The sequence below is a fragment of the Bos javanicus genome, chromosome 23, assembly GCF_032452875.1.
Source record: "Bos javanicus breed banteng chromosome 23, ARS-OSU_banteng_1.0, whole genome shotgun sequence".
In the NCBI taxonomy this organism is placed as follows: domain Eukaryota; kingdom Metazoa; phylum Chordata; class Mammalia; order Artiodactyla; family Bovidae; genus Bos; species Bos javanicus.
The window spans coordinates 3,718,682-3,735,171 of NC_083890.1; the positions used below are offsets into that span (position 1 = coordinate 3,718,682).

The following is a 16,490-nucleotide window of genomic DNA, read 5'->3' on the forward strand; positions in this document are numbered from 1 at the left end:
TGCTGTGTTGTTCCCTGGAGTAAAGTGTGGCAGCTTAAAGCCATGCAGAGACAGGAGGGAGGGCCTGGGGCTAGAGGGCAGGGCCTGTGACTTCCCAGGCAGGGCTGACCCAGCGCTACCTGTGGCCCGAGCCAGGCCAGCCCCACGTGATGTAGCTTGCCAACGTCAGGGGTACGTTCTCAGTCCTGAGGCTCGTGTGTGTGTGTGTGTGTTTCTCTCTTGCCCACAAGCCCGAGAATAGATCCATCTAAATGAAGTTTTCAGTCCCCACTGGATGACAGGTCCAAGGACAGTGTATGCTGGCAGAAGAGATGTTGTGACTTAAAGGCCATTATTTTAATAGGAAATGTCAGGAGCTGATGGTTATTAAGATTTCTGGTATTACATTTAATTAGGAAGTTAGGTATTTTTAGCATTAGAAACTATGTCAAACAGAAATAATACATTTTTAGTTAGGTCTATACTAACAAACTGATTACATCCTGTATAAAAGTAGTTTTAATATAACTAAAGGAAAAAAAAGTGAAATGAATGCTATAGCTTTTTAATGAAATAGAAACGTGGATTAATTCTAAAACCTGAAGACTTCTTGGTTCGTACAGAGGAAGAAGACTCCTCTAGTCTTAAGGCAGCCAAAGAAGTAGAAAAAGAGGAACGTCTCCAAGGAGAATGAATTCCAATTAAGCCACAGCATCATTTTAGAAAATAAATGTGTGACTAGAGTTTTTCCTGGCACATGGCCGTGTCTTCCTCACCGATGATCTCAACAGGTAGCGAGGATCTGTTTTTATGAGGACTAAGGAGTCTCCATTTCTTTCCTTTTACCAACAACGTCTTACAATCATTTGTCTTTTAACAATAATACAAACACATGACTACTACAAAATAATCAGTCTTTTCTACGTTTTCCATACTAACTTCTACTTATATTCTGTTGTATGATGAATGTAATTTGGGGCGCCCAGTGGGTTCATTTGAAATCTTTAGGCCAATAGCACATTGTTAGTAGTGTTATTTTTCAAATCACCATTGGCTGTCCTGTCAGCAGTCTGATACCACTGGGCTAGAATGCTGCTTTTCAAAGTCAGTGGACGAAATGAGATCTTAGGTTCCACGTGAAGCACAGAAAGACAAGACCCTGGGACCCAAGTAGAGGCCTGGGTTTGGAGCCAGGCATGGGACCGTGTCCCACGGATGACATTGACCTTCCAGGCTTGCTCTGATCTTAGGGAGGGTGACGAGTGTATGGAGATTTTTATGAGCTGGACAAGTGCCCGTGGCTTTATAAACTTCACTCTTCTCTGGTCCAGGCTGGAAGCCAAGGTCGTCATCTTGCATCGTTCCCTGTCCCAGATGCTGCTTTCATGCTTTAATTTAATCGAAGTCCATTAAAAACAACGTATGGCACCCATTTGAGACTTCAGTTTGCAGTCTTGTAGTGTTTTAAACTACTGCCGTGGCTAACTCAAAACCTGGTAACACGTTGTTGCTTAGTCACTAAGTCGGGTCCAACTCTGCGACCCCATGGACTGCAGCCTGCCAGGCGTCCCTGTCCTTCACTCTCTGTTGTCTGAGGGGCTCTCAAAAGTGTTCTCCAGCACCACAGTTCAAAAGCATCAAGTCTTAGGCACTCAGCTTTCTTTATGATCCAGTTCTCACATCCACATGTGACTACCGGAAAAGCCATAGCTTTCACTTTATGGACCTTTGACAGCAAAGTTATGTCTCTGCCTTTTAATACGCTGTCTAGATTTGTCATAGCTTTTCTTCCAAGAAGCAAGAAATGTTTGCTTGCATTAAGAAATTAAATGCTTGCTTTAATTTCATGGCTGCAGTCACCATCCAGAGTGATTTTGGAGCCCAGGAAAGTAAAATCTGTCACTGTTTCCACTCTTTTCCCTTCTATTTGCCATAAAGTGATGGGACCTACCTTGTTAGGCACTGAAACCTATTGACTGTTTTGAACGTAATTATGAAGAGAAAAGGTGTGGATGTTTTAAAGAGAATAGGTAAAGAAGAGATGCTTTTTTGTAATCTATTTTAAGTTTTAGGATGGTCGGTAGGGCCATCGTTGGTATAGGATATTTTTATAAAACCATGATCACTTTTACATAAATTCATTCGTTCGGAGACATTTATATACTAGGTCAGCTATTAGGTTTTGTGAAGATGCAAGGAGTTAAAACCCTGTCTCTGACTTTGGGGAACTCACATTCTAAAGAATACTCTTTTTGGAGGTACCTTTAAACTTGCTTCATTTCCTATTAACCTGTGTGAGGTGAGTAAGCTGTCTGTGTGGCTTAGACTTCAGTCCATTTTAGGTGAAGTTCCTGTTTTGAGAAACTTCTTACCGTTAATGGCAACTAAACCTGTGGGAGAATTTCCCAAAATGACCATTTGGATGCGGATTCTCTGGTCTCTTGGATCAACTGTAGGATCTGGTACTCAGATCACAGGTCCCAAGCTGGTCCTTTTTTGTCGAACCTTTGGACGTATGTCCAGCTGCTTGTATTATCACAGCTTCTTGGATACGGGAGTTAATTGAGGAGATTTTTGCTACTGGCTTTAGGCATTTGCTTTTTGTTGTTGTTGTTGGAGGCTAAAATAGAAGAGGAGCTTTTAAAACCTTACACCTTATATCTTCATTTATTTACTTATTCACTTACTCATTTATTCCAGAAACTTCCATCAGTGCTATGTGACCAGCACTGGGTGAGGCAGTGGTAACGGAACTTGGACAGTATCAATTCCTAGTTCACACGGAGGTTCCAGTTTGATGGAAGAGACAGATCAATGCAGTGATATTCACAGGGCAAATCTGGGAGCTCCTCGGGGCGGTGTTCCAGGTTGGGGTGGGAAGAGACAGGGAGGCCCCCAGGCTGAATGTTCAAGGTAAGAGCCAAGCTCAGGGTTGCCTGCCAAGCTCATTGTGTAGAGATGCTGGGGCCTTGGGTCCAGGAAGAGTGACTCTCTGAGGGATAGCTGTGTCGTGGGCCACACCTGGAACCGGAGGTGGATAAAGATGAAACTGAAGATAGAACTGAGGAATAGATTTCCTTGGGCCATTGATAGAAAGTTCCAGTATCCCCTCTATTCTGAAGCATGAGGAAGCCATGAAAGATTTTCAGAGGTGAGTCATGAAGCTGGGTGTGTGTCTTCCATCAAACACACTGCGGACTGTATCAGGGGAGAGACTGGAGGGAGAGCGTGTGGTTAGGAGGCTTTTTCCAGTGAAGTAAGAGATCATCCTCCTGTGATTCAAAAATACAGAGCAGGAGCCCAAGTTTAAACAAAGGTGAAGAAGCTGAAATTGTCAGGGCTTGCTTCGTGGTTTGCAGATGGGAAGGAGGGGGAAGACACCACCTGGGGACCGTGCAGCCCAGGAGGAGGCCCGGAGCCACCCCTTCCCCAGACCCAGCCCGGCCCACCCCATGAAGGAGTCCTCCCTGCTCAGCTTTTCTTAATCATCTTTAGCAGTCACCACTTCCTGCCTTAGACCAGAAGACCCTGTGGCTAAGCTTTGTGTGGTCTTTGTATTTTTCATAAAAATTTCAAGCTTTTTTGAAATTGGTTAGATGTTAAATAACTTCTGTTTCATTGATGGAAATGAATATGACTCAGAATTGAGTCAGGATGTGCTGAGAATCCGTAACTGTCTCCTTACCTGGAGTCTGAAACGGCCCCAAAGGTTTTTTGTTGCTTGTTTGTCTCTCATCTGTCTTTGTTTTCTGGAGGTTGTGGGGAACTTGGGCTGGGGGTGGAGTGTCTGAGGATGGGGAATGAGGCTGTTTATCGTGCGCAGATGCTGAGCGTTTATTCCGGGAGTGAATCTGGGTGATCCTAAGTGGCTGGTGGTTCCTAGTGCCGCTTTATAATTGGCCTGATTCTCAGAATTCTGGTGTCAGTTTCTGCTAATGGCAAATCTTCTGTCCGATTTCGCTTTGTCTTACCGTGCACCTTTTTTTCATGCTGCAAATCTGTTATTCAGTCCTACTGAGTATAATTGAGGCATTTGATTCTCCAGGCTCTGCAGGGACAGATATCAAGTCAGCAAGTGGCTGTAGAGAAACTGAAGAAAACAGCTGAAGTGTTGTTAGACTCCAGGGCATCTCTCCTTCCTGCCAAGAGTGACATCCAGAAAACGCTGGGTAAGTGTGCAGTGTCCCTGCGTCTGGTCTCGTGGGTGTGTTCTAAACGAAGGTCTCCTAATAGACACGGGGGCATCACTCACTAGCACGTTCCCGTCACTTTCTCTCTGGAACGGCTCCTCCCAGTCTGAGCGAAGACCCGCCCTCTGTGGCAGGCGTCTTAGCGTCTTGGGAGTGGGGACTGGTCATGTGGTTTGCAAAGAACATCCTTAAGTTTTAATTTAGACAATATAGCAAAACTTTTAAAAAACTTTTATATTATAGTTGATGAACAGTATTTTGTTAGTTTAAGGGGTAGAGCAAAATGATTCAGTCATACATGTATCTATACTCTTTTTCAAATTCTTTTCTCATAGGTTAGTTATTAGAAAATACTGAGTATGAGTTCCCAGGGCTGTACAGTAGGTCCATGTGACTATGTACTTTCTGCCGGCAGTGTGTGCTTTCTTGATCCCAAACTCCTAGTTTATTCCAACCCCCAGCATTTCCTGGTTAGTAACATTTGTGTTGTATGTCTGAGTCTGTTTCTGTTTTGTGAGTAAGTTCATTTGTATCAGTATTTTTAGATTCCACATATAAATGACATCGTGTATTTGTCACTCTGTGTCTGACTTCGCTCACTATGATAATCTCTGGGTCCATCCGTGTTGGTGCAGATGGCATTACCCTGTTCTTTTTATGGCTGAGTAATCCTCCACTATATAGATGTATTGATGCTACATCTTCTTTATCCGTTCATCTGTCAATGGATGTTTAGGTTGTCTCCATGTCTTGGCTAACGTAAGTAGTCCTGCTCTGCACATTGGGGTGCGTGCATCTTTTCGAATTATGGTTTTCTCTGGATATATACTCAGGACTGGGATTGCTGGATCATACGGTAACTCTATTTTTGGTTTTTGTGAGGAACTATTCTCCCCAGTGACTGTACCAAATTATATTTGCACCAACAGTGTATGAGGGTTTCCTTTTCTCCACACCCTTGCCAGTGTTTTATTGTTTGTGGACTTTTTGGTGATGGCCATTCTGACCAGTGTGAGGTGACACTTCATTGTGGTTTTGATTTATATTTCTCTAATAATTAGTGATGTTGAGCATCTTTTCATGTGATTGTGGGCCATCTGTATGTCTTCTTTAGGGGAATGTCTATTTAGATCTGCCCATTTTTTGATTGAGTTGCTAGTTTTTCTGATATTCAGCTGCATAAACTGTATATTTTAGAGATGACCCCCTTGTCAGTTGCTTCATTTGCAAATATTTCATCCCATTCTGTGGGTTGTCTTTTCGTTGTGTTTATGGTTTCCTTTGCTGTGCAAAAGCTTTTAAGTTTAATTAGGTCCCAGTTGTTTATTTTTGTTTTTGTCTCCGTTACTGTAGGCCGTGGATCCAAAAAGACACTGCTGCGATTTATTTCACAGGCTCTGCGTGTGTTTTCTTCTTAGAGTTTTATTGTATCCAGCCTTACATTTAGGTTTTTAAAAAAATTCTATTTTATATTTTAGTTGATTAAAAAAGAAATAATGTGCAATGATCAGGGAAAGTAGACCCGAGCAAGATTCTTTTGGTTGTTGGGATTGGGCTGGGCTAGATTTTCAACCTGTGGCCAGGAGCAGAAGCTTGAGAAGTCTTGTCCGGGTGGGAGCTCGGTGATAAGAGGTTGAAATGTCCCCGCTTCTCCTCTCCTGGGGTCTTTCGTGATCCTGGAATCTGTTCAGTTACAGTCATGCTTGTGCATCCTCTCACATTAGATGGTGACTTTCTTGAGAACAGAGCTGTTACGTTACCCTTGGGATCTACTCACAGTGTTTAGTTTAAATGCCCAGTGGATTATCAGTTAAGGTCACTTATTGTCTTACTGTATTTTTTGTTTTGACTTTGCTGCTTTTCCTGTATTTAATGTGTTGTTTGACATTATTATGTATTTCTTGGTGTGAAAATTTCTTGGTGTTCAAGGTGGATTTAGAAAAGACAGAGGAACCAGAGATCAAATTGCCAACATCCTTTGGATCATAGAAAAAGCAAGAGAATTCCAGAAAAACATCTACTTTTGCTTTATTGACTACACCAAAGCCTTTGACTGTGTGGATCACAACACACTGGAAAATTCTTCAAGAGATGGGAATACCAGACACTTGACCTGCCTCCTGAGAAATCTGTATGCAGGTCAAGAAGCAACAGTTAGAACTGGACCTGGAACAACAGACTGGTTCCAGATAGGGAAAGGAGTCCGTCAAGGCTGTATATTGTCACCCTGCTTATTTAACTTATATGCAGTGTGCATCATGAGGAATGCCAGGCTGGATGAAGCACAAGCTGGAATCAAGATTGCAGGGAGAAATATCAGTAACCTCAGATATGCAGATGACACCACCCTTATGACAGAAAGTGAAGAACTAAAGAGCCTCTTGATGAAAGTGAAAGAGGAGAGTGAAAAAGTTGGCTTAAAACTCAACATTCAGAAAATGAAGATCATGGCATCTGGTCCTATCACTTCATGGCAAATAGATGGGAAAACAATGAAAACAGTGACAGACTTTATTTGGGGGGGCTCCAAAATCACTGCAGATGGTGACTGCAGCCATAAAACTAAAAGATGCTTGCTCCTGGGAGGAAAAGCTATGACCAACCTGGACAGCATATTCAAAAGCAGAGACAGTACTTTGCCAGCAAAGGTCAGTCTAGTCGAAGCTATGGTTTTCCCAGTGGTCATGTATGGATGTGAGAGTTGGACCATAAAGAAAGCTGAGCGCCAAAGAATTGATGCTTTTTAACTATGGTGTTGGAGAAGACTCTTAAGAGTCCCTTGGGCTGCAAAGAGATCAAACCAGTCAATCCTAAAGGAAATCAGTCCTGAATATTCATTGGAAGGACTGATGCTGAAGCCAAAGCTCCAAAACTTTGGTCACCTGATGTGAAGAACTGACTCATTAGAAAAGACCCTGATGTTGGGAATGACCGAAGGCAGGAGGAGAAGGGGATGACAGAGGATGAGATGGTTGGATGGCATCACTGACTCAATGGACATGAGTTTGAGCAAGCTCCGGGAGTTGGTGATGGACAGGGAGGCCTGGCACATTTCAGTCCATGGGGCCGCAAAGTATCAGACACGACTGAGTGACTGAACTGGTGTGAAATAAAAATCCTAACACAGCAAATTATTAACAGACCTTTCACCACAACAGAGCTGGCATTAAAATCCGAACTGAAATTTTAGGTAAAGAGAAGGATGATATGTATATATATATGTGTGTATATATATATATATATGTATGTATGCATGTGGATGGATAACTGATATACTTTGCTGTACTGCAGAAAGTAACACAACATTGTAAATTAACTATACTCCAATAAAAATGAATTTAAAAAATAAACCACTCTGTAGAAGACACACCTTTTTTGTTTTTACAGGCGGTCAGAATCTTTTTACAAAAATGTTTTTTTCGGATGATTTATTTCCAGCTGTATACAGTATGCTTCTTCTAACTTACAAGAAAAAATGTTTCATCTTATTTATGATTTTGTATTGAAAGAAGCAAGAACCCTGGAGGCAAAATATCAGTAATAATGACCATAACGACTGCATTGTTTGAAGAAAATGTAAAAGAAATATATGAAATTTTATACTTTTTCTGCTACAGTATTAATTTCACGGATTTAAACAATGACGTAGTGCAGTTTCTTTATCAGCTTTTTAAATTGCAGTATAGTTGAATTGCAGCCTTGTATTAATTTCTGCTGTACAGCAGTGGTCCGGTTGTACCTGTATATGCATTCTTGTATAATGTTCTTTTCCTTTGTGGTTTATCACAGGAAATTGAGCACAGTTCCCTGTGCCATGCAGCAGGACCATGTTGTTTATCCATCCTGTGTACAAAAGCTTACGTGTGCTAACCGCCCCCAACTCCATCCTCCCCGACCCCCACTGCCTTGGCTGCCACCAGTTTGTTCTCGAGAGACAGTCACAATCTCCTAATCACACATTTTGTCCTGTACTTTTCAGCATCTGTATATAGATACTCAGAGATGCATGTGTATTTATAAATTTGAGATGTTACTATCTTAACATGTACATTATGATTATACGACACAAAAAATGTAATATGTTAAAGTATAAGATCAAAATACGAGTGGACATTACAACATGTTGCTCCTCTGTCCCAGGCACTGGTTACATTGGTAACCACTGCTGGTACAGGGGCTTGGGGGAGAAAAAAGACTCTTATTATGTGTAATTCTGTGACTTGAAGAAGTACTTGGACATTTTCCCCATTGTTGCTGCTAAGTCGCTTCAGTCGTGTCCGACTCTGTGTGACCCCATTGACGGCAGCCCACCAGGCTCCCCCATCCATGGGATTCTCCAGGCAGGAACACTGGAGTGGGTTGCCACTTCCTTCTCCAATGTGTGAAAGTGAAAAGTGAAAGTGAAGTCGCTCAGTCGTGTCTGACTCTCAGCGACCCCATGGACTGCAGCCTACCAGGCTCCTCCGTCCATGGTATTTTCCAGGCAAGAGTACTGGAGTGGGGTGCCATTGCCTTCTCTGATTGTTAAGTGTACACAATTCACTTGCATTTGTTTAAAAATATATGTGACATTATTTAACATATGTTACATTGTTTTAAGAGTAAAACTTCTCTCTCTGGCATAGTTTTCTAGGAATATGTGAAAGTATATTTAAGATATAGAGGAGTTTCTCTAAGATCTAGTTGACTTCTAAGAGAACCAACCACTTTAAAAAGTAACATTCTAAAAGTAAAATTTGTTTGTATGTTTTTCTAGCATAATTTTTAGTTACTAAAATTAAGAATTTAGTGATATTTTATTACTAAGTCCAAAAGTAAACCACGCATTGATTAAAAAAAAATTTTAATTGTTGTATAGTTGATTTACAGTGTTGTGTGTGCTAAGTTTATTAAAATAGTGACCTTACTTGGGAAATCACTTACCATGGCTAAACAGACAGGATGTTGCCCTGGGGAAGCTGCCCACGTGAGAAATGGCCCACCTGCCAGTTGTGGCCTGCAGTTTGGGTGGCCTGCTCTGTGACTTTCACAGAATCGTGAACTTGAACCTGCTCCTGTCTGCCCCTGGCGCCTTGGTGCATATCAAAGACTGTGCCCTCCCCACCCCCTTCCCAGGGCCTTCTTAGTGTTTTCATAAAAAGAGCATGACTGACTCTCTAATTCATCCCAGCTTGACCTCTCAGTCAGGTGAAAACTTGTCAAACTGTTTTCTCATGATGTAGTGTTAGAACAAACAAAAATTATATGGAATATGTTCTGTGGGCCAAACATAAGAATATAAGGTCATAGTGTATAGATGATGGCATTCAGAAATCATTACATTTTTTTTCAGATTCTTGGACAGTAAGTGATAATTGATGATTGTTTTCCAGAGAGACAGGTTGTGGGGAGGAAAGGAGAAGGGAATACAGTAAAAACCATTGTTCTTTGAATTTCTCATTGGTCTGCAACATAGAATATAGGATGTTAAAATGTAGAGCTTTATATATGAATGAAAACTAGCCAGAAAGTTTTTTTTTAAGTGTCTTAAGTCTTCAGAATGGAAACTGATCTCATCTGATAGGTCAGCCTGTTTGTGTTTTTCCTTCCCTTTTTGTCTGCTATTAAATTTATCAGAGAAATTCAGTGTTAACCTTAGAAGCGTAATCTCAACCGCCTTCATTTAATGTGGATTTTCATTGTCTGTTTTCTATTAACATTTGCTTTTGCCACCTTCTATGTGTTTGAATCCTTTGCTTAGGATGCAAAGGATGATAGAACCTAAATGTGTATGTGTGTGTATGAGAGACAGCAAGAGAGACAGAGATTGAAATAACTTTTTATGTGTAAAGGTGAATTCTGAATAAATCCTTGGAAGTGTGTGTTTTCCCTTGGAATTGGCTCTGTGCAGCTGTCGCCTCCCCTCCACGTGGTTATGAAGTGTGGCTAATATGAAATGTCACATTGAGAAACCACCATGTACTCCAAAGATTGGCTATCTGAAACTCGTTCATTTCTCTGGGACAGTTCAAATGTTCACACATCCCCAAATCTCTTTTCCAATCCAGATGATGTACACACGTATACACTAGTCAAAAATCCCCGGCTTTTTATTTTCCACTGGGATCTTTGCTTTCTGTTTTCAGGTTTTGGTGGTGCTCTGATGGTGCAAATATGAATTTGCCACTTAAATCTTTTCTTCTTCTTCCAGTTCTAGTGTGGGAATTTTGTGAATCTCCTTAGCATATTCTGGAAAGGAATGGGACAGAGAGCTCTTAGTGGTTGACGTTCCCTGGTTCTTTTGGACTAGATGACATTGTCGGGAGGTACGATGACCTGTCTGCGTCTGTGAGTGAGCGGAATGAGAAGCTGCAGATGACGCTGACCCGCTCGCTGAGCGTGCAAGACGGCCTGGACGAGATGCTGCTCTGGATGGAGGGGGTGGAGCGCTGCCTGCAGGAGCCGTGCCAGCTGCCCTTGAGTTCCACCGCTCTGCAGGATGTCATCAGTAAAAGCATCGTAAGTGACTTCAAACAAGTAGACCACTATTCAGTGGGGGAAAAACAGTATCTCAGGTTATTTAAAAAGTGTGGATGCTTTCATGCTCTGCCCGTCTCAAAGCATTTCACTCATCCTCGCTACACATTTTCATCCCTAAAATTCATATATCCTGGATTTTCCCATGTGCAAACATAAAATCTATATATAAAGTGTTACTGTAACATTATCTGCTCTTTTATATATCCTCCTCAACATACAGTCTTGAGTTGTAAGCCTCATTCTAGATGGCAGAAAGCACAACCCTCTAATTTTCTTTAGGGAAAAACAGACTTATTTTTCCTGGGAACTTGAACCTGTGTACTGTTGGGTTCTCTGGCTAAAATAGCACTTGATATTGGGTATATTCAAAATAATTGTAGGAAAGTTACTAAGCGGGTAGATCTTAAAAGTTTTTATCACAAGAAAAAAAATTGTAACTAGGTGTGGTGATGAACGTTACCTAGACTTATTGTAGTGATCATTTAGCAATATTTCCAACTATCGAATGTTCATGTTATACGCGCATGTGAACTCAGTTGCTCAGTCCTATCTGACTCTTTGAGACCCATTGAATTGGAGCCTGCCAGGCTTCTCTGTTTGTGGGAGTTTTCAGGCAAGAATACTGGGTTGCCATTTCCTTCTCCAGGGGATCTTCCTGACCTAGCTATTGAACCCACATCTCCTGTGACTCCTGCACTGCAGGCGGATTCTTTACCTGCTGGGGCATCGGGGGAGCCCCATTATGTTGTCCAGCTGAAACTGACTTACTGTTTAACATTATTGTAAGATAATGTTATATATGTCAGTTATATCTCAGTTAAAAATTATATTGAAAAAAGTGTAATGAGCTCCAAAGATGGGTAGATTTAAGATGAATTTAAGGCATAAAGAGATGTTTCCTGAGTACAGCAGCGTGCAAAGTAGTGCCTGCACAGTCACGTGTGCGAAGGAGCAGAGAGGGGCTGCTTGTACCTTTCCCGAGCGTCGCTCATGGCAGAAGGTGTCTCACACGCTGGGCCCTGTTTGTTCGCCCGGCTTCAGCCCGCTGCCCAGGAGTTAATCAGATCAGTCTTGTCTGGCCTTCAGAAACCCAGCAGCGTGGCTAATCCCTGGGCTGCAGGAGATTCGGGGGTCGCAGAGTGGCAGCCACCTGCCGCGTCTCCAGGGCAGCCGGCCAGCTGTCTGCAGGCTCCGTGGTTGGCCGGGCGGGGGCGGGGGTGGGGTGGGCTGGGGCTGGGGGACCCCGTCAGCTGGTCGGTCACTCCCGTTAGCTTCCTTAGTCACAGGTGGCTCAAGCTTCTGTTGTTGTGAATAGTAATCTGTACAAGTCTGTGACGTTATTTGTAAACATATTGCGCACATGGTCTTTGGTCCATTTCAGATGCTGGAGCAGGACATTGCAGGGCGGCAGAGCAGCATAAACGCCATGAATGACAAAGTGAAGCGGTTCACAGAAACCACCGACCCGTCCACCGCATCCTCGCTGCAGGCCCGGATGAAGGACTTAGCCTTCCGGTTTTCAGAAGCAAGTCACAAACACAAGGAAAAAGTTGCCCAGGTGGAGAAGCTCAAAACCAAAGTGGAGCGGTTTGAGAACCTCTCAGAGAAGCTCCACACGTTCTTAGAAGCCAAAACCCAGGCTCTCACTGAGGCAGATGTACCTGGGAAGGATGTTACTGAGCTGTCTCAGTTTATGCAGGTATGTCTTCCTTGGAACTCACAAGGCTGATCAAGTGTATCAGCAGCCAAGACAAGCGCATACATTTAAGGGCAGAATTGCGATTAACAGGCATCATTTAAATTGCTGATGGATTTGAAAAGATCCGTGCTTTTCTCCTTTAAAAACTTCAGAGCCCGTTTCCTCCTTGAGGCCTCTGCTCATTGCCCAGAAGTGAACCCCATCTCTCATTTTCTGTATATCATAGATACCATGCATATCCTATTCCAGAACTCAGAGTAGACGTAGGGTGCACTTTTAAATTAAAGTTTACCGTGTTCTCTTTCAGACAGCCTGCCTGCATGTTGGTTTACACTTAGATTGTAGGCAGGATCGTTCTCTGACATTCTGAGTAGCGTCATTTGTGTCCATACCTACAACTTGGTGGAAAGCCCTTTGAAGATCTGGCAACATCCTATATATTGTTTTATTTTTCTTTTTGAAGTCTAGTTCATTTACAGTGTTGTGTTAATTTCTGCTGTACAGCAAACTAAGTCAGTTTTATATGTGTGTGTGTGTTGTTGTTGTTCAGTCATCCAGTCAGATCTGTCTCTTTGCAACCCCGTGACTACAGCACGCCAGACCTCCCTGTCCCTCATCATCTCCCAAAGTTTGCCCAAGTTCATGTCCATTGCATCGGTGATGCCGTCCAGCCATCTCATCCTCTGACACCCTCTTCTCCTTCTACCCTCAGTCTTTCCCAGCATCAGGGACTTTTTCAGTGAGTCAGCTGTTCGCATCAGATGACCAAAATATGGGAGTTTCACCTTGAGCATCAGTCCTTCCAACAAGTGTTCAAGGTTGATCTCCCTTAAGATTGACTGATTTGATCTTGAAGCCCAAGGGACTCTCAGGAGTCTTCTCCAGCACCATAGTTCGAAGGCATCAATTCGTTGGAGCTCTGACTTCTTTATGGTCCAGCTCTCACAATTGCACATGACCACTGGGAAGACCAAAGCCTTGACTGTACAGACCTTTTTGGCAGAGTAATGTTTCTGCTTTCCAGCACACTCTCTAGGTTTGTCATAGCTTTCCTGCCAAAAGCAAGCATTTTCTGATTTCATGGCTGCAGTCACCATCTTCAGTGATTTTAGAGCCCAAGAGCCACTCTTTGTACTTTTTTCCCCCTCTATTTGCCATGAAGTGATGGGGCTGGATGCCATGATCTTTGTTTTTTGAATGTTGAGTTTTAAGGCAACTTTTTTGCTCTCCTCCTTCACCCTCATCAAGAGTTTCTTTAGTGCCTTTTCACTTTCCTCCTTTAGAGTGGTATCATCTGCATATCTGAGGTTGTTGATGTTTCTCCTGCCTGTCTTGATTCCAGCTTGTAACGCATCTAGCCCAGCATTTCTCCTGATGTGCTCAGCGTATAAATTAAACAAACACAGTGACTATAGACAGCCTAGTTGCACTCCTTTCTTAATCTTGAACCAGCCAGCTGTTTCATACAGGGTTCTAACTGTTGCTTCTTGACCTGAGTACAGATTTCTCAGGAGACAGGTCAGGTGGTCTGGTATTCCCATCTCTTGAAGAGCTTTCTACAGTTTATTATGATCCATACAATCAAATTCTTTGGCTTAATCAGTGAAACAGAGGTAGATGTTTTTCTGGAATTCCCTTGCTTTCTCTGTGATCCAGCAGATGTTGGCAATTTGATCTCTGGTCCCTCTTCCTTTTCTAAACCCAGCTTGGACATCTAGAAGTTCTTGGTTCACATAATGCTGAAACTTAGCATGCAAGATTTTAAGCATGATCTTACTAACATGCGAGATGAGTGCAGTTGTCTGATGGTTAGCACATTCTTCAGTATTCTTGGGATGAGGATTGACCTTTTCCAGTCCTGTGGTCACTGCTGGGTCTTCCAGATTTTTGACATATTGAATGCAATACCTTGATGGCATAATCCTTCAGGGTTTTGAGCAGTTCTACTGGAATTCTGTTGCATCCACTAGCTTTGATAATAACAGTGCTTCCTAAGGCCCACATGGCTTCTTCACTTTTCAAAATGTCTGGCTCTTGGTGGCTGACCACACCATCGTGGTCATCCAGTTCATTTGGGTCTTTTTTACAGTTTTTCTGTGTGTTCTTTCTGTCTCTTCTTGATCTCTTCAGCGTCTGCTAGGTCTCTACTCTTTATGTCCTTTATTGTGCATATCTTTGGATAAAATGATCCCTTGGTATCTCCGGTTCTCCTGAAGACTGTTGTTTTCTTCTAGTTTTATACACGGATCATTGGGGAGGGCCCTCTTGTCTCTGTGCTGTTCTTTGGAAATCTGCGTTTAGTTGGATATACCCTTGCCTTTCTCCCTTGCTTTTCACTTCTCTTCTCCCTTTTGCTATTTGTGAGGCCTCCTCTGATAACCACTTTGCCTTCTTGCTTTTCTTTTTCTTTGGGATGGTTTTCTTTGCCCCTCCTGTACAATGTCACGGACCTCTGACCATAGTTCTGCAGGCAGAGTGTTTACAAGTTCTGATCCCTCGAATCTGTTCATTACCTCTGCTGCATATTCATAGTGGGTTTAAGTCATACCTGGCTGGCCTAGTGGTTTTCCCCTCTTTCTTTAGTTCAAGCCTGAAATTTGCTGTGAGAAGCTGTTGATCTGAGCCACAGTCAGCTCCAGGTCTTATTTTGCTGACTGTTTACAACTTCTGCATCTTTGGCTATTAAGAATGTAATTGATTTGATTTCAGTATTGGCCATTTGGTGATGTCCATGTGTAAAGTCATCTCTCATGTTGTTGAAAAAGGGTATTTGTGTATATATACGAATACGTATGTTCTTTTCCATATTCTTTTCCATCGTGGTTTGTCATCAGATGCTGAGTGTAGTTCTCCATGCTGCACAGTAGGACCCTGTTTGTCCTCCTGCATCTAAGAGTCTGCCTCTGCTGATCTCAGACCCCCCCCCCACCCCTCCCCAACCCCTCCCCTTTGACAGCCACTGGTCTGTTCTCTGTGTCTGCAGCAACATCTCATGTTGGTGTTTTGTAGGAATCAACATCTGAATTGCTAGAACGCAAGAAAGATCTGGAAGTTTTGCAGAACCTCTTGAAGGAGATCTCCAGCCATGGCTTGCCAGGGGATAAGGCTCTGGTATTTGAAAAAACAAATAATTTGTCAAAAAAATTCAAGGAAATGGAGGACACTGTCAAAGAAAAGTGAGCACCACATAAGAAACTGAATTTCATTCCACTTGATACTAATTGAAATGCATGATTTTTATTTCTTTACACAGATAACCTGGAACAGTTTTAGAAACTTGAGAATAAGCATAGGGCTACTTTATAAGTCCTTCTGTGTTGCTAAGTCTTTTGCTGTTACAATGAAGTGTATTTTTGTTAAATTGTTTAGGAGGGAAAGTGAATTTTTCTTGCATGAAAGTAGAAGGCATTATGTGAGGAGCACGGTGGTGGTAGTGTTTTACTGAAAGTAGTCTAAACTTACTTTAGTCTAAAATCTTCAGCAAAAGCCTTGAAATAACCTTGAAAGATAGCCAGTGGCCATGGCTTTCTGGACTCAGTTCAGAAACTATGCATCAATCCAATATAGTTCTGGGTGTCTTTTTTTAAAAAAGTAGTTTGGTTTTTAAGGAGTTGTAGATCAGACATGCAGTATCACCCCACTCCAGTGCTCTTGCCTGGAAAATCCCATGGGCAGAGGAGCCTGGTAGGCTGCAGTCCATGGGGTCGCAAAGAGTTGGACATGACTGAGCGACTTCACTTTCACGTTTTACTTTCACACATTGGAGAAGAAAATGGCAACCCACTCCAGTGTTCTTGCCTGGAGAATCTCAGGGACGGGGCAGCCTGGTGGGCTACTGTCTACGGGGTCGCAGACAGTTGGACACGACTGAAGCGACTTAGCAGCAGCAGCAGCAGCAGCAGCAGCAGATCAGACATGATTCCATGAACAAACAAGATAAGATACAAAAGTGAACCTAAATTAAGGTAAAAAGCTGCACAGGGGTGAGCCTTGTGACTGAGCTTTGATTGAATATACTGTTGATCTCGTGCTAGTTTAAAATATATATCTGGTTTTGCCAGAATTCATATGGAAGCGCCCCCCCCCACCCCCCGCCAAAGATA

At 42.6% G+C, this 16,490-nt stretch overlaps 1 protein-coding gene across 22 annotated transcripts in view; it reads left to right on the top strand.

The window, feature by feature from the left end:
• The window catches only part of DST (dystonin), a 519,362-nt gene that overhangs the window by 381,940 nt on the left and 120,932 nt on the right, over positions 1–16,490 (top strand). For all 22 annotated transcript variants that reach the window (XM_061397801.1, XM_061397789.1, XM_061397783.1 and 19 more), the window contains 4 exons: positions 4,025–4,148; positions 10,459–10,667; positions 12,070–12,387; positions 15,397–15,563. In XM_061397801.1, the coding sequence (XP_061253785.1) occupies positions 4,025–4,148; positions 10,459–10,667; positions 12,070–12,387; positions 15,397–15,563 (818 nt within the window). The remainder of the gene's footprint in view (positions 1–4,024; positions 4,149–10,458; positions 10,668–12,069; positions 12,388–15,396; positions 15,564–16,490) is intronic.